Source organism: Elephantulus edwardii, unplaced genomic scaffold (genome assembly GCF_000299155.1).
Source record: "Elephantulus edwardii isolate Elephantulus edwardi_28Jun2011 unplaced genomic scaffold, EleEdw1.0 scaffold00030, whole genome shotgun sequence".
Lineage (NCBI taxonomy): Eukaryota > Metazoa > Chordata > Mammalia > Macroscelidea > Macroscelididae > Elephantulus > Elephantulus edwardii.
The window spans coordinates 927,635-952,014 of record NW_006399780.1 but is presented as its reverse complement, the minus strand read 5'-3'; the positions used below and the strand labels follow the sequence as shown (position 1 = coordinate 952,014).

General features: G+C 40.1%; 1 protein-coding gene across 4 annotated transcripts in view; it reads right to left on the bottom strand.

Moving 5' to 3' along the window:
* The window catches only part of ARHGEF7 (Rho guanine nucleotide exchange factor (GEF) 7), a 277,811-nt gene extending 255,946 nt beyond the window's left edge, over nucleotides 1-21,865 (bottom strand). For 2 of the 4 annotated variants that reach the window (XM_006883798.1, XM_006883800.1), the window contains exon 1: nucleotides 21,699-21,863. In XM_006883798.1, coding sequence (XP_006883860.1) covers nucleotides 21,699-21,863 — 165 coding nt within the window. Of the gene's footprint in view, nucleotides 1-3,346; nucleotides 3,357-21,698 lie in introns of all 4 variants that reach the window. The other 2 variants (XM_006883799.1, XM_006883801.1) reach the window with 2 other exon arrangements.
* Between the last annotated feature and the right edge of the window lie 2,515 nt (nucleotides 21,866-24,380).

The window sequence follows — 24,380 nt, the reverse complement described above, 5'->3', positions numbered from 1 at the left end:
AAACCTCTCCAAAGTACTGAAGAACAACAATGTCAGTCTGGAAACCAAGGTGTGCCTGATCCAGGCCATGGTCTTTGCAATTATTTGGTAGGTGTCAGAAAGCTGGACAGTGACCAAGAATGACAGAAAGAGAATTGAAGCTTTTTAGCTGTGGTGCTGGAGAAGAGTGTTGAATATACCATGGACTACCAGGAAAACAAACAAGTTTGTCTTGGAGTGGGTTCTAGGCTCCTTGGTGGCAAGTATTCTGAAGCTTTGTCTTACATAATTTTGGCATGTTGCGATGAGGGACCAGTCCTTAGAGAGGGACATTATGCTTAGAAGGGTGGAGGGACAGCACAAGAGAGAAAGATCCTGGATGATATGGATTGATTCAGTGACTGGAGTAATTAAGGTAGGAGTGTCAGAGACAATAAAGTTGGCACAGGATAGAGCACAGTTTAGGGCTGGTGTACATAGGGTTGCTACAAGTCACAGCAACTCAACCCCACATAATAATAACACTATGATGAATTATACTGACTGATTTTTTTAATAGATTTTATTTCCTAGTATAAACTTTTGTAGGTTTTAACTACCTTTTTAATGTATTGTTGAGCTTGGATTACTAAATTTTTATTTAGGTGTTTTACATCTATGTTCATATTATTTTATAATACCTTTCTTTTCATACCATGTTTGTCAGGTGTTAGTGCTGGGATAATGCTGGCCTCATAAAACAAACTGGAAAGTATTCCTGATTTTCACTGCCTGGTAAAATTTGCTAGTGAATCCATCTGGTCTAGAATTTTCCTTGTGGGATGCTGTTTACATACAAGATTAATATCTTCAAGGAGGGATCAGTCCTTGGAGAGGGACATCATACTTGTAAGGGTGGAGGGAGAGTGTAAGAGAGGAAGTCCCTGGAAGAGATGGATTGACTCAGTGACTGGGATAATGGGAGTGGGTGTGTCAGAGATGATGAGGTTAGCACAGGATAGAGCAGGGTTCAGAGCTATTGTATATAAAGTCATTATGAGTCACATGCGACTCAGTGGCACTTAACAACAATAGGTATTCAGACTATTTCTTCTTGAGTGAGTTTTGAGTTTGTTTTCAAGGAAGTTTCCTACCTTATTGATATTGTATAATCTATAAATTGTATCATTTCATACAGGCATCAAAGTGTTCATAAAATTCTCTTATTATTTCTTTAATATCTGTAAAATCCGTGGTAAATACTGATACTGGTAATTCGTTTCTTCACTCCTTTTTTTCTTGACTTCCCCCACAAGAGGTTTATCTTTATTGTTTTTATCTCCCCAAAATTCAGCTTTTAGTTTCATGAACTTTCTTTTAGTACTTTTATTTTCAACTACTGATTTCCACTAGGATATTTATTGTTCCCTTCATTTTCCTTCACTTTGGCTATAATTTGTCCTCTTTGTCTAGCTTCTTAAAATGGATGATAGGGGGGGAAATGGATGTTTAATTAAAGCTCCATTCAGACCGCAAAAGGCTTAATCATGTGTAGAATAAATGCTATATGATAACAATCTCAAAATATTATTTTAATAACACATAAACAGTGTGCTTAAGACATGCACAAAACAACATATGGTCATAGTTATTTGTTGGATGAACCAACCTTACATTGCTGACTTAGCAATCATTGCGCCTCAGTAAATGCAAGAAGTACAATAAGTGAACTGTTCTCCATTTGTCATTGATTGATAAAATCTGAAAGACACTCAATCCTAGTCTCTTCCCACTTAAAAAATATGGCTTCTGTTGTACTTTCTGAAAGTTTAACCTTTGCCACAGGTCTGTAAAAAATGACTGTATTCTATTCATACTCTCATTTTCAGGAGAAAAAGAAAATATTAATGAGTAGGAACAGATCTGTTCGGGGGGAAAAGCCAATTATTTCCTTTTGAGAAAAAAATCTGTAATCAGTATAGATGTTGTATTATACTAATTGTATAAACATAAATATTAAGGCAACTTCCTTAACACTATGGAAAAGATTACACTGAGATTACTCAAAAAAAATAAATGTTAGACCAAGATTCTGTATGTTCAAGAAGAATTCTTATTTCTCGTGACAATTAAATGAAATTAAAACCAGGAATATTTCTCTGAAGCTCCTAATTTTCTGTCAAAATCACTATAACATTCTTCCTTAAAGAGAATGACAAAGTCATAATCTTTTGGCATGTGTTCAGAAAGCGCTAAGCTTTTTAAAAAAAAATTGTGCTTTGACAAAAGATTTCTGAATAAATTTGCTAACTTGAAACATATTTGAAAGTCTCTGTGAACCTAAACAACTTTAAGGACCGGAAATAAGTGGAAAACCTCCTCCAGAATTAACTGTACAATTTTAGTTGTGTGAAATCCAGAATATGGAGAGACAAGCCAGAGAAAAGTCATCATAAACCAGGGTATTTACAAACAACCCAAAACTATACTGTTTTAAAGGAGGTGTTGCTAACAAAAATCATATTGTAAGACAAGATTTCATTCAAACAACTATGTAAATTCAAAACAAACTTAGGACTGTGAATTTCCATTTTGATCAAAGGAGTTTAATGTAACTGGGAAGAAAGCTTGAATGTAGCTATTATTCTGAGTTATATATATAGCCTCATTGGAGAAAAGAGAGGATTACTGTGGACTTCTTAAAACAACTAGTTCAAATGTCATAATAATTTAAGCTCTATACAAAACACCAAGCAACAAGAAAGAAAATATTTTCAATTGTAAATAACTGTATATTAAAGTATACAAGGGGGAAAGATAAATACAAGGAAGTAGACCAAAAGATCAATACAAGGAACTCCTTCTCTTTTTAAAAACAGATGTACAGATTCCAGTTTCAAGACAGTGAGTAAAATTATTTCCACCTCATTTGTCACTTCAAAAGAGTGAAAAGGGAAAAAAAAAACCAGAAGCATTTATCTTTAATAAAACTAGAAGATACATAAAACCTCCAGGCCCCATTATGAAGTTAGGAAGCAGATGGAGAAGTAGAAATTGTTTCAGCAGAGAGCAGGTAAGATACCTGCACACAGCATAGCAGTTGCAAAGCCAGGTATTCTGTCAGGACAATGTGGAAGAGACTGAAACTAATGGACTCTGGATAAGACACAGTCCCCTCAGGTTCCCAGTCCCATCACACCTGACCACCACCTACTGCTACCACCATTCCACTTCCTTGTAGGAGTCTAGGGGAATCTGAGGCGTATGCCCTGGGGAAAAGTGAGCCTAAAAGACCCAACACTTGGTAATGGCAGAGTGAAATAGGGTATGCAAAACAGAGGACTCGTGTAAATATTCTCAAAGCATATGAACTGCCAGGCTGCTCTACCAAGACAAGACTAGAAGCAGCTCTCTGGAGGCATTGATAGGCATAAAAAACCAACAGATCCAGACTGGGGGCAGGGGCTATCATCTGACTAACTCACCAGGAAAGCCATCTGTCCATAGGTCAACTAGACACTCAATTTCCAGGTGAACCTCCCTCTTTAATGATCATCAAACATGTGTAAGTCTCCAACCTGAAAAGCAAGTTCCAAAATGAGAGACTCAAAGAAAGTAAGACAATGCAGCAAGCAAGAAGAAAAAAACACCAAGTACCTTTAAGGAAACGATACTAAACTCCCACTGTAGGAGACAAACAGGATTGTATTTGTTGGAAAGAAGGAAAAGAATGAAGAAAGGGAAGGAGGAAGGGAAGAGAGAAACCAAAGAACTAGGGGAAAAGGTTCTTGAAATTAAAAATAACAAAAAGAAAACTAAGGTTAAAATAAAAAGGACTGGAAAGCATTATGCTAAGTGAACTAACTCAGTCTCATAAGTACAAATATTGTATAAAACCATTATTGTAGAATGAGTATGAGGATCCAAGGGGGGAGAGGGTGGAAGCAGAGGGGTGATGATGAAGGTGGGTTAATCACAGGGTCATATAACTTGATAGGGGGAGGTGAAGGAAATAAGAAAGATCTGGTGTGAAAAACAATGTATTCAAACTGTGTGCTGATTGTCCTATGACTGTCTCCCCATGTGCCCAAAATCCATTCTCCAACCAAAATAAGGTTGTATAGCAAACCATCAGTGGCCTACCACAGTTAAGTATCTTTGTTCATTCATGAGGCCACAAGACAGCTAGGTAATTCTTTTTACCTTGCCTGGGCTCACTCAAGCATCAGTGCTCAAACCTAGTTCAGATGGCTGGCTGTGCTGATCATGGTGTGCTCTCAAATGTTTAGGGTTAGCTAGCAGTATCATGGAGAAAAGCTTGAAGTTCAATGAGTTCCTTTTACTTGGATCCACAAACAACACCCATCGATGCAGTGGCCAAGACACTAGAAGGTACATTATGCTGCTGTCAAAGACCACTCCAAAGTTCTAAAGAGCAAGGATGTCAGTCTAAAGACTAAAGCGTGCCTGATCCACGCAAGCCTTCGATCTTTTCCATTATTTCCCCTGTATCTGAAAGTTGGACAGTAAGTAAGGATGACAGAAGAATTGATGCCTTTGAGCTGTGATGTTGAAGAAGAGTACCAAATATCCCATGGAATGTCAAAACAACAACCAATTGGAGCAAGTGTAACCAGAGCATTACCTTAAAGGCAAGGACGGTAAAGCTCTATCTCAAATACTTTGGCATGTTGTTAGGAGGGGCTATTCCTTGGAAAGAGATAACACTGTGCTTGGAAAGCTGGAAGGTCAGAAAAAAGAGGAAGACTCCCAACAAGAAAGATTGGCAGAGTGACTATTACAATAGGCTCAAGAATATCAGAGGCCCTGAGGCTGGTGCAGGATAGAACATACTTTAGATCTGTTGTTCATAGCGTCATTATGAGTCATAGGCAACCTGACAGCATGTAACACACATACACACACACCCCTGGCAACACAGCTAGTTCTGTAATCCTCAGCATACTGTCCTGCTGTCTAAAAAGCCAAGGGACCCCAGGGGTTCCAATCCACCAGCCACTCCACCTTGCAGCTCACAGCCAAGCGGGTTAACCACTTGTACTACCTAGGGATTCCACAGAAATTCCATAGTGGATTAAGTATGTGGCTGCTAACCAAGAAGTCCTAAGTTCAAATCCACCAGTAGCATTTTGGGAGAATAATGAGAATGTTTGCCTCCATAAATGAGCCTCAGAAGAAACCTTAAGCAGCAGTTATTCTGTCTTATATAACTGCTATAAGATGGAACTGACTCAATGGTAGTGGGTTTACAAATCGACTCTGCTGGGGTTGCTGTGTTCTTTTAAACGTGTACTCACATCCTCCATCCATCAGGTCACAGGCTTGTCCTCAACTGCAAAAAGCAGACAAGGACTCCTGCTTATGACACACCACATTACACAAAGCCAAAACAAGCCAAGGTCAGCACAGATTCAATTAAGTAAGGAAATAGACACTGGCTTCCTTTGCGGGAAGTTGTAAAGTCATTTTGCAAAGGACATAATAGGAGGGAAGACGTGAAGAGCTGAAATTATTTCCAAAAGCTACTACTCACTGCCCTCAAGGGAGTTCTGATTCACAGTGACCCTCCCTCAGATTTCTGAGGCTATAAATTCTAACAGGGGGAGAGTGTTCATTCTTCTCAAGAGGAGCAAGAGCCACTGGTGGATTGAAACTGCCAGAGACATGCAGTGTTGGGGGGAGCAGTGCAACTATCAATGCACAATGTCATCGGAGTTCCTGAATCTTCTTGACTCTTCTATTCTGCTTTGCCACCAGGAGGCAGAGCTGTGTGGGCTGTGCCCCTTGGAGTACCTCACTGCATAGTCCATGATGCACTATTTGTGTCGGCTACTACGCAAGTGGTTCCTCCAAGACTGTGCAATATACACAACTCGCACAAGCTGTATGCAACTGTCCTGAGTTATTATTGGTAAAACGAAAAGTTTGGCTTGCATGATCTCTATATTCCTTGTCAATGAGGATTCACTATCACTTTACATTTGTGTCTGTCTTACAATAAACTGGGAAAAGTGGTAGAGAATTTCTTTTTATATGTATGTACACAATGTAGTCACACTAGATGTGCATAAGGGAGCTATGGGGGCTAATTGAGTTGCCCTAATCCAAAATACGCCTCCCTGGCAGTTCAAATCCACCAGTGGCTCCAGCAAAAAAAAAAAAAAGGGAAAATTGACTGCCTGGCAATTTACAGCATCAGGAACCCAGTGCAAGGTTAGCTGCAAATCAGTTGTAACTCCACAACAAAAGAAGAGAGGGAGAGGAATAGAAAAATGTGCATAATAGATATTGGATAAACAAGAAATTAAGTCCAAATGAACTGAAAGAAATTCATTTGAAATTAAACAGTCTCCCCTTGTCTACTGTCCTATATGGACAATAGAGATATAGCAGAACCTCGCAAAAATCGAGTCAATAACTACCTATCTGGTTCAAGAAGCAACTTCTAAAATTCCGAGCTTAAATTGGAAATACAAAGAGCATGAAAAGAGAAATTCTTCAAACCTAACGTGGGAGAACTGATGGAGGAGGCAGTAGGGCCGCATTCGAACGCAGGGAAAGCACCCAAAGTGCCTTCCCTGCAGACACTGGGCGGGCTGGGGAGCTATGAGGCTGTCCAGGCCCTCATTCCCCATCTGTGACTCCTGGCCTTTCTCAGGATTGAAACTTTATATAAGAGAAACCCGAGTCCTCAGCAGCCCTGCCCTCTGGCCCCTCTGAGGCAGCAGCTGCCCGCACTCAGCAGCTGCACCCAGACAGGGAACCTTGCCCTTCCCCTGACGCTAAATGCGAGGCCCTGGGAGCCAGCACCTGGTGGGTCCACCAACCCAAACAATGGTGGTCTGTTAGAAGTGGAAAGGGAGGGAATGCGAGCCCCTCACACATTTGTGAAAATCTACCATGTTGTCAGAGTTAAGAGTATTCCTGAATTTTGCAGGTCAGATCTCAATTTAAAGTTTGCCCTGGACACAGCCCGAGCTAGTTTGTGCCAATTAATTATGATAAATTGCTGTTGTGAGTGGCCAATGAGACAGACCCCAAGTCACACAACAGAACTGTTGTTGCTGTGATCTGTAAGGTTTTTACTGGCTAATTTTTTTAAATGTAGTCTGCTGGGCCTTTCTTCCTAGTATTGATCTTAAAAATTCCATTGAAATCTGTTCAATACTATAGCAGAAGGCAAGCTTAATAGCTCCTAGATATTGAGGACTTACTCTGTGTCCAATACTATACAAAATGCTCTCTCTTTCTGCTTATTTAGTCTTTTAATAATTCTATTATCCCAATAATGCTTTCCTGTCACTCAGAACTCAATAATCCTAGGTTTTTTTTAAGAAAAGAGAATTGAGACTCAGAGATGCTACTCAATTTCCTGCACTTACACCGCAAAGAGATGTGGTAGCCAGATTTGCCTGACTCCAGAGCACATACCTAAAATAGCCACAACAGTTTACAGGACATCTTCTGACAGCATTCACTACATCTCCAGCATTTGGTGTTGCACAGGGTTATACATACACAGGAATCATGGCCACTTTTCTAGCTACAGTTACAGAAAGATGGACAAAACTGGATACACAATTCCAATACAAAAGGCTAACGGAAATCTAACTACAAAACAAGTTTGTCCATCACTAATGATCTTCTCCACTTGCTGTATTTCATACTGTATATTTACTCTGAAGGGAGGAAAGAATTATTAAACATACGCAGAAAACTACTGCACATACCAAGGACTGCCAAGAGAACAAACAGGGCTGTCCTGGAGAGGATAAAACCAAGTTGCTCCTTTGAGGTAAGGATTTGGAAGCTCTGTCTCACATACTTTAGACATGTTGCCAAGAGGTAATCACTCCTTGTAGAAGGACATCATGCTTGCAAGGATGGAGGGATAGCGCAAGAGCCAGACTTTGGATTAGATGGACTGACACAGTAACTGGGATAATGAGGGTAGGCATGTTGAAGACAGATTGGCTCAGGATAGGGCAGGGTTCAGAGTTATTGTGCATAGGGTCTTTAAGAGCTGTATTCAATTCAATGGCACATAGCAGTAACAACAACTCATATTTAGAAATTATTACATAGCTCATATTTATTTACACAAAGGAAGAGAGAGAGCAAGCCATGGTAGTGTAATGGTTAAAAACTCAACTGCTATCCAGAAGGTAGATGGTTTTCTGGGGTTTTTTTCTTTTTCCTATTTTATACTGGTTTATATAAAAAGTTTGTATACATTGTTTTTCACACCAGATCTTTCCCCTTTCCTTTACCCAACCCTCCCTCCACTCATCAAATTGTGTGACCCCATAATTAAGATACCCTCACCCCCTCCTTGGATATTCGTACTTATTCTACAATAATGGTCTTATACAATATTTGTCCTTATGAGACTGAGTTAGTTCACTTAGCATAAAGCTCTCCAGTCCCTCCCGGTTCGGTAGTAATTTACAAAATCATTGCTCCTGCATGATGCATAGCATTCCATGGTGTAAATGTACCATAATTTCTCAATCCATTCAGTTATGGTTGCACATCTGGGCTGTTTCCATGTTCTTCTTATGATAGTGAATAAGACTGCTATGAACATTGGTGTACAAGTCTCCATTTGTGCCTCAGTTCTCATTTTTTCAGGGTATATTCCAAGCAGCAGAATAGCTGGGTCATATGGAATTTCTGTGTTTAGCTCTTTGAGGAAACACTAAACAATGCAGGAGCTTTTAAACCACCCATTAGCTCTGTAAGAGGAAGATCTGATGATTCACTTACTCACTCACTCACTCACCCATTCATTAACATAGAATCAGAACAAGCTCAGAGCAGACCCACCAGTGTCTTTCCCGAGGCTGTAAATAACATGGGAGGAGACTGCCCATCTTCCACAACCAGCTGGAAGATTTGAACTACCAGCCTTTGGGTTGGCAATATAATTTCTTACCAAGTGTTCAGTATGGATTATATCTCAATATCAGGAAAACAAAGGTCCTCATCATAGGACCAATAGTCAACATTATGATAGATAGAGAAAATACTGAAGGTGGCAAGGATTTCATTTTGCTTAGATCAAAAATCAGTATTCTTGGTCCCAGGAGTCAGGAATTCAGGAGACATATTGCACTGGGTAAAGCCACTGTCAGGGTTCCCTCCAAAATACTGAAGAGAAATTTTGTTTTGACATCAGTTTGAAGACTAAGGTGTACCTAAGGCTATGGTCTTCTCAATCACTTGCTGTATATCAGAATTGGACAATGAATAAGGGTGAGCAATGAATAAGGATGATAGAAAAAGAATTGATGCCTTTGAGTTCTGATGCTGTAGATATGTGGGGCCAGATTGCCAAAAGAACAAACAGCTATGTCTTAGAAAAAGAAATGCAGCCCGAGCGCTCCATGGAAGGCAAAGATGACAAAGTTTTGTCTTTCATACTTTGGACATGTAGCTAGAAAAGGCTGTTCCTTGGAAAAGGACATCATCCTTGTAAAGATGGAGTGTCAGCTAAGGAAAGGAAGGCACTCTGCAAGATAGAGTGACACAATAACTTTAGCAATGGGCCATAATGTGTCAGAAACTATGAGAATGGCACAGGACAGGGCGGGCCTCAGACAGACTGTTCAGAGAATTACTATGAGTCCCACTCAACTCAATGGCAGCTAATAACAACATGCCCCTAGAGCTCCCTAACCTGATAATTAGCACCTATAAAAGAATACCCACCCACTGCCATGTTAATTCCAACTCCTACAGGACAGTGCAGAACTGTCCCTTGTGGTTTTCAAGTATATATGATCTTTAAGAAGTATTGCTTTAATTTTAATTTGCATCTCTCTTAGGGCTAGGGATTTTGAGCATTTCTTCATGTGCTTGTTAGCCATCTAACTCGTCTTCGGTGAAGTGCCTGTTCATATCCTGTGCCCATTTTTCTATTGGATTCTTTACCTTTATCTTGTTGTGGTGTTCAAGTATTTCATAAATTCTGGATATAAGTCCCTTATCTGATATGTTATTACCGAATACTTTTTCCTAGTCAGTGGCCTCCCTTTTTACCCTGTTGGACAACTATGAGATATCATCTCCCCCCAGTCAAAATAGCAAAATTTAACGGAACAGCAAGCAACAAATGCTGGCGAGGTTGTGGAGAAACTGGAACCCTGATTCACTGTTGGTGGGAGTGTAAAATGGTGCAACCCCTGTGGAAAGCAGTATGGCACTTTCTCAAAAAGTTGCAAATAGGGATACCATTTGACCCAGCAATTCCACTACTGGGAATATACCCTGAAGAGACCATAGCTGACATCCAAGCAGATATATGCACACCCATGTTTATTGCAGCTTTGTTCACAATAGCAAGGAGTTGGAAACAACCTAAGTGCCCATCAACAAACGAATGGCTAGAGAAGCTGTGGTATATTCGCACAATGGAATACTATGCTGCATTAAAAAACAAGGAACTCATGCAATATTATTCAAAATGGTTGACTCTGGAGAACATTATGCTGAGTGAAATATCCCAGTCACAAAAGGACAAATATTACATGATGAAACTGTTGTAGAATGGGACTAACCTCGGGGTTGAGGAGAGACTGAGTAAGATGGGTTCAATAATGTATACTGCACTGAAACAGAGGAGGGAGAAAACTGTTTAAAAGAGATATGTGACTAGGTATTTCTGTCATCACAGGAGTCTAGAGCGATAGCTACATGGTGGAGGGGACCTGGGGGAGGGTTTGTAAAACAATGAAAGAATCTTTTCTTTTACTTTTCCATAATTTTGGACTCATGTATTTATAACTTGTCAGTTAAATTTGTGTCTTCTAGGTTGCAACACCTCCATGATACATCTTCAAGGATATGAACATGTATGGCTAAGCACAATTAATAACAGTGCATCTAAATTCCAAAATCAATCTCCATAATAGTCTATGTGTTTGTTTCCTACTGCCAAAGGGGCCCTTTAGAGTAGTGAGAGAAGATCTTCACCCTGAAACCCACAGCATCCCTTTTCAGCAGGAAGTAGTTAAGAGAATACGCCATCCCCTTTTCCTTATGAATCAGGGTGAAGTCTCTCTCAGGGAGGAGTGATAGGGAATGGCAAAGGACACACTGACAAAGGAGATTAATCAGAACTGACTTTGACAAGCACTGTGGCAATTGGACAACTAAAACAGACATTCGGATGGCGGGGGAAGAAGAACAAACTGGGGAGGAGGGTAGAGAGAATGGTGCAACAATGAATGAATGAAAACCCAAAATCTCTGTAAATGTTCATTAAAACTAGTAAAATTTAATAATAAAAAAAAAGAAGTATTGTATTCCATCTTTCTCTTTTGGAGTGGCTGGTGAATTTGAACCACTGACCTTTCAGTCCGGAGCTTAACATTTAATCCATTGCACACCAAGGCTCTTCCTGTAGAGACCCACTCATTTGATAAATGTCAACAAATCAGTTATGTTTCATAGCCAACTCCACCCCACCTCTACTGGGTTTCCAAGGCTGTAAATTGTACCAAAAGAGATTGCCTATCTTTCTCCCTGGGAAATTATTTCTGGATTCACCGGCATATTTGAACCACCAGAGAAATGCATTCTTCAGGTTAGCAGCTCTCCAAAGACTACACCACCAGAGCCTAGGAAATATTCCAAGGTAGTTCTCCTCTTTCATTAAGGTTCACTAATGAGCTGCAATTTACTTAAAAACAACTACTAACAAAACATATGTTATTGTTAATTCAACTCATGTTGCTGTTGATGGCCTTCAAGCCATAACATGACTCATATCGACCCTGATAAACAAAAGACCTGAAGCCTTTCTGTAACTATTGTCATTTCTCAAAGTTCATAGAGTTTACAAATGCATGTTAAGAAGTGGATGGCACTCCTGCTTCCAAACCTGTCTTAAACTGGAAGCTCCACCAAACACTGCCCGTCATAGGTAACTGTTACGGCACTTGACACCCCAATGCTCAAGGTTCAGCATCACAGCAATACTAGGTTACTCCAGTACAGCAAACTGACAGAAGAGTGCTGTACCACTTAGAAAAATGTTCCTCTAAAATGTAGCAATCGACTTTTAAATAAAATGACATCCACGAGACTCTTCAATAAAAAACAACCAACATAAAAATATAGAACATTTCACGACTTTGCATATCATCCTTGCACAGGGGCCATGCTAATCTCCAACTGTATTGTTCCAACTGTAGTATATGGGCTGCCAAAATGAGCACAGTCAACTCATGGTTATGCAATATTTCAAAGCTATGACTTCTTAGAAACACATCACCAGGTCTGTCTTCTAAGGTGCATTTGTGTTGGCACCAACCTTCCAGTTTGTAGTTGAGTATTTAACCATTTGTCCAACCCAGAGATTTATAACACACATATGATAGTAAGAGTTAGAGAGAGAAAGGAGAGATGAAAGAGAGAGAAATCAGTGTACCATAACGCTAATACTCTAATTTTGCAAGTTTAGTTCATCATTGCTCTTCAGTACTCTGGAGAGGTCCCTGACAGCCAACTTTCCCAGTGCAATTCATCTCCTGATTTCCTGGCTGCTGATACCAAGAGTGTTGATTATGGAGACAAGTAAACGAAAACTTAACAATCTCAATCTTGTCATCTATAATGATGCTGCTAATTGGCCCAGTGGTGAGAATCTTTATTGATGTTGAACTTCAATCCATATTGAAGGCTGTAGTCCTTGACCTTCTGCAGCAAGCATATAGAAATACACACACACACACACACACACACACACACACACACACACACACACGAGTTCTAGTAGCCTAGTAGGTAGAATCTACCAAGTGCTCTGTAGCAAAAATAGTCAATCTCCTCCCACGGAACTTATATTCTCTGAAAAACTCACTGGAAGGTCAGCTATGACTCAATTCTAACTTGACGGCAATGTATTTCTCTGTGTATAGGGAGCTCTAGTGACCTAGTAGTAAGGAACTGCACTGCAAACTCAAGATATGTTGTTCAAATTCACCAGAGAGAAAGACAGGCAATCTCTTCCTGTGTGATTTCCTTCCAGTGGGGAAGACCCACTGGAAGCTCAGCTATGAGTCAGTTCTGGCTTAACATAGCAACTACACACACACACACACACACACACACACACACACACACTATCTTTATACCTCTACCTATGGCCTAGTGGTAAGGAGTTGCCCTGACATCTCAAAAGCACATGGCTCAAATCTACCAGCTGCTCAGCAGGAGGAAGATGAGCAGTCTCCTCAGAAGTCATTTACTGTCTCTGAAAACACACTGGAGGGTCAGCTATGGGTTGGTTTCGAAGCAATACCATACAACAACAATAGCATACTTTTATAACTACACTAACAACATACCTACAATGAGGGAGCTCTGGTGGCTAAGTGGTAAGGAGTTGCACTGCCAACCAAAAGGCTCATGGTTCAAATCTACCAGCTGCTCCAAGGCAGAAAAATGTAGGTAATTTCCTTCTATGTGCTTTCTTCCTCAGTGCTTACTAGACAGTACATAAAAACAACAATACTTTTTTTTTTTTTAAAAAACAGCAATACTTATAACCACCTATATCTACCTTTATCTCTTTGCCTAAATAAATGTATGTATACACACACACACACACACACACATATACATATAGTTTCTAGAGGCCTGTTATTTAAGAAGTGGATGCCACTCTTTCTTCAGGCCTTTTGGTTATATATACATATACATATACATATACATATACATATACATATACATATACATATGATGCTATTGTGTGTATGTATATGTGTGTGTGTGCATGTATATGTGTGTATATATGTATTTTATATATATTTTGTTCATAGGGTCATTATGAGTCATGCTCAACTCAATGGCAATTGACAACAGCACATATATAATAATCTGTAGGAAGTTGTGCTGCTAACTCAGAGCTTGCATCTCTCTGCAGGTTTGGACCTACCAGAAGCTCCTTGGGAGAAAGACAGAAGCATAATCTTTTGTATTTACAGCCTCTGGAAAACCTGTTGGAGGATCTGCTAAGCATCACTTCCACCTAGACAATGAGTTACACACAGACACGTATATCCCTGGTGGCACAGTCATTAAATATTAAAGGCTTGGCTGACAACCAAAAGGTCAGCTGTTCTTAGGTGCCGTTATGTCGGCTCCTAATTATAGTGGTTAATATATATATAAATCATTGAGATGAATATCATTGCTAATGTCAAATGGATTAGCTGGGTCTTGGCTGAGAGCAGCGAATCCCAGAAAAAGATGTTCACTTGTGTTTTATCAACTATGAAAGGTATTTGACCGTGAAGATCATATAAAAAATTACAGATTACATTATAAAGAATGAAAATCCTAGGACACTTAATTTGGGTTCTGGCATAACTTGTACATAGACCAAGAGGCAGTGATTAGAACAGAGTAAGAGGATATCACATGGCTTAAAATCAGAAAAGTATGCATCAAGGTTGAATCCTATCACCATACTTATTCAATCTGTATGCTGAGCAAATTATTCAAGAAACTGGACTACATAGAGGAGAACACATCAGGAGACAGAGGAAGATACAGTAACAACCCATGATATGTAGAAGACACAACCCTGCTTGCTAAGAGTGAAAAGAATTTGAAACACTTATTGATGAAGATCAAAGACTAGAGCCTTTAGGATGGATTATACTTCAACATAAAGAAAAAAGTTTAGCAAATTGGGTTACTTTGTTTTTCCTTAAATTATGTAGGCGTTCCCTTTAAAAGCTAAAATTAAAAATACCCTATGCTCTAGCAATTTCACTCCTAGGTACATATTCTAGGAAGTAAAACTATTGACATCACAGATCTATGTTTATTGTAGCATTATCCACAACTGCAATCGCATGGAATAACCCCAGTTGCCAACCAACAAAAGAACGGAAAAACCAAACTGAATTATACATACCATGAAGCCATAAATAATGAATTCTCAAAATACTCTTTGAAGTGGATGAACCTGGAAGATGTTATACAATGTGAAATATGCCAATCCTAAAAGGTCAAATACTGTACACTCTTACTACTATAAAGAGAAAAGGATGGGTATGCGTACATAAAGTAACATTCTTTGGTGTTTTCAGGAATGTGAGGGAGAACTGTAGATAAAAATCACTGTAGATAAAAAACAATTATGTGTAGATAAAGAACAAATTTGGTGACTGGTGAGGCAACACTAAATAAGGATGAAGTCAGCACAACTGGATCAAAATTAAACATGACATTAAGGCATATACAAGAATAAAGGAAGATTTGCTAAAAGCCACAACAGGGGTGTTAACAAGAGTAACACCAAACAAGAAAATGTTTATGGCTGCCTAAGTCTTATCGACTTAAAAATATAAGCATACATAAATTTACATTTGGACATATCATATATTTATTAATATATAAAATAAAGCACACAGTGACATAATTGTAGATATTTCTGTTGTTGTTGTTATGTGCTGTCGAGTCGCCAGCAACCCTATGTAAAACAGCTCTAAAACCTGCTCTCCAACACAACTACCCCCGTTACCCCAGTCATTGAATCAATCCATCTCATCAAGGGTCATCCTCTCTTGCACTGTGCCTAACTCCACCAAGCATGATGTCCCTCTCCAAGGACTGGTCCCGCCTTGCAACATGTCCAAAGTATATAGATATTTCTAGACATAATCAAATACTTCTCAGAATTGGGTTACAGCCTTTAAGGGATTAGGACTGCACTTTTAGGAGGCAACCAGGTCACCTGACATAACATAACTCAGAGAGATTACATTCTACATCTGAGTTTGGTGAGTGGCATTTGAATTCTCAAAAGTTTTAAGTGATCAGCTAAGACCTAACTCTATCTATTGAACTCTATCTATCTGGAGAAAAGAGAAAGAAGGCAGGTAGTGACTCAAAGAAGAAACTAGTCAATAGGGTCAATAGCCTACCCAAACCATGGTCTTACCTACCTTAAGGCCAGAAGAATGAGATGGTGACCGGCTACAATTACTGACTATTCCAACTAGGAACACAATATATGGACCAGGATAGGAAGGAGTGGAGGAGAATATAGAACAAAACTCAAACTCCTAAAGGCCAGACTTACTGGACCAGGAGAAACTGGAAGAATCCCTGGGACCACTGATCTCTGAGACACCTTTCAAAGTTAGAACTCAAACATTCCTGGTGGTCACCGTTCAGTCAAAAGGCTGAGCAACTCATAAGAAAAAAATACTACTATCTGTGAGTACTGTGCTCCCCTAAACAATCCTCTAAATTAGACAGAAAGATCAACAATATATTCTGCCGAAGAGGGGAAAGTAAGGAGAGAGAGAAACCAGGAGGGACATAACGAGAATGTGGACACACTGAAAAGTGTAATCACTTTCATTAAATATGTATAGAAATTACTGAACGTGAACCTAACTTACTACGTAAATTGTTCCCAAAATTACATTTTTAAGAAGCACACAAAAATCACCCAGAAATGTGCAAAAGTAGGTGGTGCTTTTAAAAAGTGATAAGAAAAAGATTACTGAATGTTATTTCTCTTACTAAAATGAGGTCCTGGAAGCATATAGACACATGGAACAGTCTCTTAAGAGTTCTCAAAGGCAAAGACAACTTTAAACTGTCTTTAAGGAAATACTGTGTATGTGTGCATTCTAGTTTGGTTATTAAGAAATCATTGTAGGGTTTCCTAATTTAAATTCAATTTGTTTGTTTGCTTTGCTTTGTATCAAATGAGCCAACAACTGCCGCTACCGCTTCATTTCTCACTTTCATTGCCTCTAGTCAGAACTGACTCATAGCTGACCCCACAGCAGGTTTTCAGGGGCTGTAAACTGAGTGAAAGGAGAATGTCCATCTTTTTATCATGAAGCGGTTGGTGGATTCAAATCATTCTCTTTCAGTTGGCAGTATCATCCTCTCTCCCCCAGGACAACACAAGGTTTAAGGAACTCTCCTTAAACAATGTTCTAGATGATGTTGTTGTCATGTGCCATTGAGTTGGAACTGACTTACAGCCAACCCTCCAGGAGATTTTCAGAGGCAGTAAATTGCACAAAAGGAGACTGCCCGTCTTCTTCCTCCTGAGGACCACCTGGTAGATTCTAATCACACACCTTTAGGTTAGCAGTGCAACTCCTTCCCCATAAAGTCACCAGACATCCCCTTTCCTTATACTAGACAGAACTCTTTTGTAACTTTATGAGTGATTTATTAGCCAGTCAACAAGCATTTACTAAGTAGCCACAGGGCATGGGATTTTCCCAATTCACCTCATTCTGAGTCAGAATTTAATGATACAGTAATTAATGACCACAGTTTTCTTTGGGGCAAAAAAACTCAAACCTAAATTATCATCATCAAGTAGATTCCAACTTAGAAGAGCCTTCCAGGGCAGAGTAGAACTGCTCCATGGTTTAAAAGGCTTTAAATCATTATGGAAGCAAATAGTCATACCTTTCTCCCTTGCAGCAGCTGGTGAGTGCTAAACACCCAGGTTTTGGTAAGCAATCAAGTGCCTTAAAAGCAGCACCAACAAACCATCTTGCCAGCAGGGAAAAGGCCTTTAAAAGGACAAATTTCTAGCAGAAAACAACTATAACTTTTACCTAAAGGTCACTGAGAAGCCCTGGTGGTATAGGAGGTTAAGCATTGTACTGCTAACTGAAAGGTCAGTGGTTCGAATTTGTGAGAGACACGTTGTGGCAGTGTCTTTTTAAGATCTACAGCCTGGGAAACCCATGGAAGGTCACCATGGATTTGGCATGGGCTCCACTGGCAGTAGGTTTGTTTTGGTGAGGGTCACTGAGATTTTCTTTCTCTTCCTACTCATTCAGCTACCAGCCAGCTGTTGGTTCCAAAGGCTGATAACATGAGATCAAGCATATGAGTTAGGAACAAGCATTTTCTTTTCCCCACTCTCTACTTGATGTTGTTTATTCTCTGCCAAGTTTGCAAGCAATCACATGTGGCTGTTGGATCATCCTTTGGAGAAATATAAGCCATATTCTAATCCAAAGCACAGGATTGGTAAAGATTTATGGGGTCAAGAAAAATCATCAGAATCTCACATAATTCAAACACAAGACTCCTTCAGTTCTTGTACTTTTAATCTCTAGCTGACATCATGACTTTTTTATTTCATTCTGTCTCAAATTATTCTTATTTTTATAGTTATATTTTCTCCTATAGTCATCTTCTAAGAAACTGCTACTTAATGGGTCTACCACCTACAGCATCATACACTTAGGTGAGTACTTAATAAATTGATTCTATTCCTATTTACCATTCAACATAACAATTGAAATGGTTTAAATTCTTGGACGCGCACATGCACACACAGAGCACATATAACAAGACCCAAAGAGTAGCAGCTGACTTTTAATTTATATTCTATAAATACTGACCGAGCACCCATCTCCTATGGAATATATTACATGGTTTACATGGAGAAGTTCTATGTATCAAAGAAACCAAGATCCTCAAGAACTTGAATTTCTTCGGGGTGCATTAAGTGATTACATCTGCCATACATAAAGATTAAAGCAAGACAAATTAAAAGAGAATTTCATTCTATCCATTATTTGTATATGTATTTTATTAGTCTTGTGACAGTTTGACCTCCTCTAAAGGATCTGTATCTGGGTTTGACCCTTTCGATGAATAACCCAGGGATATTTAAAGCATTAATTTATGAGAACAGAGCTAATAGGGCCAAAGATGGTTGCTCACTAGATTTTATGGCCTTTGTGTGTTTCTCATCACAGAAGGAATGAGGGGGTGGGGGAATAATGTGGGTAGATCAGCAAAACTTCCTGGCTTTTACTGGAAAAAATCAAAGCGTGCTGGGAACGTTTTTAACTCTCATCTTTTTCAGCCCTGCAGCCACAGTCAGAAAATATATTGTTGGCAATAGTGAAAGATCTCTCTAATCTGAAGAACTGGAGTAAATTTATAGTTCCTTCTTTTCATTGTCTTACCTTCCACCTTAAAACAAAAGCCATAGCAGAACACCATAAAGGGGAACGTGACTTTTTTTTAATGAGTAGAACAATCTGAAACTAAATTAAGTCTTCTCAGTCCTGTCTACACTTTCATTAGATCTAAAATAGACTAAATGAACATAATGAAAGAATCAGAGGAGATGCTTTTCTTTATAAAAGACATATGAGAAACCGAGTCAACGCAACAAATTTTCTTAATTTGGTCTTTATCTCCAGTCCAAGAGTAAGTTTTAAATTCTGAATTTGCAAATGTGAACTTAAAACTGGCTCATACTCCATTAACTAGTTGTTGATGTGTTCATGGGTCAAAAGGGGTAAAGTTAAGATCTTTTCAGTTCCACATGAATATTCAATTAAGTTTCCAAATGTTTCTTTTTAAGGAAAAATATCTTCATGCTTACATTCCCACATTCAATCAAAAGTTGTTTAGCATGTGTGCCTTGTGGCATTTTTATTTGGAATGCATGTAAGCATCTGAAAGTTCAAGCAAACACATCTTTATACCAAATGGGGGGAGAAAACTCATGAATCTTCTGAAACCTAAAAGTAGCAGAAATAGCTAATATTTTACCCTGAAAAATCTACCTTTGAACTGCAAAGAAATCAATGAACCACAAAGAAAACAAATTTAAAATCTGCTACTTAGATGTTAGCTTTCACTGTCATAGAATCAGCTTAAAGCAAACTATTTGGGATGCAGGAAAAATCGCTTCCATAAAGAAATTTCCAAATGTCTATAATTTTAGACCAAGTTTCCTTGTTTCAGTCTGGCTTCTGTAAGCTAAATATTTTATTCATAGTTCTCTTTGTTGTTTCAGAGATGAAAGCCTTGCTACAGTGTTCTAAGAAAACCTCTCCAGAATTTAAAATTATTATTGGAGCCTACCAATTGCTATTAATATGGCTAATGTGCCAAACAACATAGGCACCCACATTGACATGTTCTTGTCAATCAGCATATTAAGTTTCTTTTTTTTATATATATTAAGTTTCTTAAAACTTCACTCTGAAGAAATGGAGCAATGTTTTATTTATGTCTACTTTGGTGAGCTTATGCATTTTCAAATTTTTCCCCAACATCTGTCTTTTATTACCAGATGGAGTGATATCCAGATGACAACAAAGAATTTTTAGTGCCTCCAAAGTGAGATCCTGCCCCTTATTCTCATCTCAAATAATTATTTTATTTTGAAATCAGGTTCAATGGCAAGCAACAGTTTTTTCCTGGACAAGTAGGTCATTATTAATTGTAAAATACAGATTTCATAAATGTGTTGCAGGTAAGAAAAATACCTAAAACTAGTACACACACAAAATATATACTAAAGATTTTCTGACATCAGAAAGTGTAGTGCTAGAACATGTTCAAAATATTATAAGATTAAATATCTTCATTTTCAAATAGTTTTATTTCATTATTAAGAAATATATGACCACTTGTGTAAGGGACAATTGTGCTCGCTCCATTAAAAAGTTGTTTCTCCTAATAATTCACTCCAATTCCAATATTTAACCCTTAAACAATTGCCGATTCAAACATTGTATCTTGGCAAAATATTTGGGTAAAATTTTAATAAATTCAAATATAGGGCTAGATCTCATATCCCCAAATCCATGATTTGCCTGTTTGTGTTAAATGAAAAAACTTTTCCCACTTACAAAAATGCAGGTCAAAGTTCACACTCCAGTCATAAGCCATGACTTGCGTTAGATGAGAACATAGATTCTGTTCAAAATCAGGTTAAGACTTTGAAAAGGAAATTTAGAATTTAAACAAGTCTTGAAGAATGTCAGATCTTTTAAGCCAAGTGTTTGCAATTCTCTTACCTAGGAACACATGAAGACTTTTTTCATTAGAAAAGTAGTAAATCATTTTCCAGACCAGCCCTTAACTATTGATGAATTTTGAAAAATACATAGCAATTGGTCAACTAAACAGAAAAACAGATGAAACTCTTAACTGGGAACTCAACAATAACCAAAAAGAACTGCCCAAACAAAGCCATCAGAGAAAACTGTGTGTGGCACTAGAACCAGCTTTTTCTGATGTGGACACCCAAAAGGAGCTCTGCAGACCTCTGGCAAGTTAAGGTTAGGGTGGTGCAGAAATCCTATTTCCGATCATGTAGAGAACTCTTTTCAGTGGAAACCTGACCCAAAGAAGACGCAAAGAAGGTACCCGCTCCAGGCTCCTTCTCCTTTAAAGCGGTCCTCGGTGGCCACCGAGCCCCCCGCCCCACTCCCGGGCCGCTGCCCGCCCGGCCCCCTCCCCACTCTGCACACAATGGCGCCCTCGGAGCTCCCGCTACCCGGGTTCTCGCTGTCTGGCGCCGAGAGCTGTGCACCGCGGAAAAGCGCACGCTCTCTCCCGGCGCGAACCAGGATTCCAGGGGGGTCCGCGCACAAAGGAAAGTGCGTAGGTTTCCTCTCTGAGCACTACATTTTCTGCTAGGCAGGGGAAGAAGGCGGGTACCGCCGCGCGGGTCATCCAGGTGCCAAGGCGCGAGGCGGCCCCCACGTCTGGGCACTACTCTGCCCATCCCGGCTGGGATCACTGGTTGGGAGCTTTGTGCACCGACCCCGCAGGCAGCGGGCTGGAGGACCGGCGGCAGCGCGCGGCGGCCGAGCCTCCGGGTGGGGTGCGCGCAGTGACTGGGGGTCCGCGCCTGCGGCCGGGCTGGGGAACAGCGCGCGAGCTGAAATAGCACTTACTTTCTCTATGGTTCCGGGCAGCAAGCGGTCCAGCAGCCTGCAGAGGACCACCCCATCTTTCAGAGAGGACTGCAAAAAGCCCTCCGGGTCCGAAATGGTTTTTTTGGGCGACTCCAGCACCCCTAAGGTAATGAGCCACGTAACGGTCTGTTCCGCGGAATTCATAGCTGCCGGTGGAGTAGGTGGAGAAATCCGCAGGGGGAATGGAGGGGGGGATAATGCACACCGAGAAGCCGCTCCCTCCTCCCTCGCTCGCTTTCCGTTGCTTTTTCTGATCCCCCTTTTTTCGCTCGTGGTTTCACATTGGAGCAGCCAAGGCTGGAGCCGCTGATCCCACCTCCTCCTCCTCCTCCTCCTCCTTCCCCATGTAGATGCAGATGATGACGATTGGCTTTGCGAAATCCAGTAGGTCCAGTTTCGCTCCTTCTCCCTCGCTAGCGTTTTGGCAGACTGTCAAGTGCCTTTTCATTATATGCACATGAACCTGCAGCGGCTGCGGCGGCGGCGGCCCGGCGCCGCCTCCTCCTCCTCCACCTCCTCCTCCTCCCAGCTCTCAGCTGCTGTCGCCCAATGACATCACTGAAATGAGAAGAAAAGAAGATGCCGTTCGCCACCGGCTCCACATCCTGTCATCGTCTCGGCGTGTTCCAGCCGCCACTGCCGCGCACGACAGATGGGTGCGCGCCTCCCTAGGTGCAGCCAGGGCCCCCCAGGACAAATAGGCACCGTGCGTGCGCTTTTGTGCAGGCTTTGCGCGTGATGTAAATGTGACCCACACCAGAATTTCACAAATGGCACCGGGCTGGAAAGTCTGTTTATGCACATGTGGCTCCACGTTATAGGTACAGTTAAATCCAGATTGTACATAATAAGATATACACCCATTAGTGCATCCCTCCAACAATCATTTTCATCATTGTTCACAAGGTTTGGGGCGGGGAGGGACGCGCGCGATCTTACCTGAACAGCTGTTGAGTAAGCAACAGCGCCAAAGAGTCCTTTTGACCTCTAGAAGACTGAACTGAGGCTTACACGCCGAGGTGGCTTTACCAGCGAACATTCGTGTGGCCTCCCTTCCCCCTACGTGACCATGTGCTGTTTCCTCTGCACAATATGTTAACCATTTGCGCTTCTGCTTGGATTCTATTAAGCAGACACCATCTGGATGGAAGAGACTCGCTTGACTTTTTTTCTCTTTCCTGTCCTTTTTGCCGCCCCACTTCCTCCCTTGAAGGACTCCAAACCTTTGTTTCTTCCCCCCCCCCCAATCGTGAAAGTTTAAATTATTAAATATTTCCCAGAATTCTGTTTTCATTTTGCCAGTTTTATTTCAAGAGGTGAGAAGAGGGATGTTCTGAAAATGAGATGCTTGTTTCTCTCCGCTACCTTGCAAGCCAATAATTACAGAACACAAATTATAATTAAGTATGTACCAGATGGGTCTAATTCGGGAAGGAATTGATTTTCCTAGAGCTGTTGCTAGTCCTTTTTAAACGTGAAAGGCACTTTAACGCTGTGGTACTTATGTTTCGTGTGCCCCCTAGTGGAAGGTTGGTTAATATGGCCATGACCTTCCAAATTCTGGACTGTGGGTGGCTAAATACATAAAAAGAACCTTTCACTCATTCATTGTCATTAAATTGGAACCAGTTCATATCTGACTCTTTATCGAGTTTTCAGAGGGGTGGAGATATTGCCCACCTTTCTCCTTCGGGGAAGCTGGTGCACTCGTAACACTGCCTTCGCACTGTCAGAGCAACTCCATACCCATTAGGCAACCAGCACCAGTTGTTGTTGTTGTTATGTACCATAGAGTCGCCTGCGACTCAAGGGGAACAGCACCTGAGCTCCCTTATAAAGAGAGTGAATTTTCCTAACTAGAAACCTCGGAATTATTCCACATTGAATTGATGATAGTGTTTCAAACACTATTGAGAGAAAGTATAATGACACTAAAGTGAGTTTGTGTAGGTTAAATATTCAAGAAGGAGAATAACTCAAAGTAGGCACTTGGTTGATTATTTATGAGCAAAAGGTCCTCCGTTGGATATAGGCCTGTGGGTAAATGTAGGCCTTAAGAACTAAAACAAAACTGTAATCTAGTGGGCATGTTATTAGGAGAGGCCAGTCCTTGGACATTATACTTGGAAAGGCGAAGGGTCAGTGTAAGAGAGGAAGACCCTCAACAAGATGGATTGGCAAGGTGGTTGTAACAATGGACTCAAATATGTTGGAGTTAGTAAGGATGACACAGGATTGGACAGGTTCAAATAGCTTGTTCATGGAGTTTATATGAATTGCAGTTGACTCGACTTTTTTTCTCTTATGCGTAACAACAATATACTGTATGCCATAGTGGTTAGAGCATTTCACAGTCTCAACAACTGAGCCTATTTTTAAAAAGAAAGATAGTGTATAAGGAGATATCTTTGTCATATTTATTCTTCCTGTTTGCTGTGACTTTCTGTGGTGTTAAAATAAAATGATTAACTATTGTTTATAGAGAGCTTACTCTCTCCAAACTCATAAGTATATCAACCTACCTAAGGATAAAATCTAGAAAACATAAAAAGCTTTTAAAAATAATTAAAGCAACTTAATTTCCCTCTTTTCTTCCAAGGCAATCTCTGTTGCAATCATTAATTGCATTTCTTTTCAGCTGTAAGTGGTTAATTTATCTTC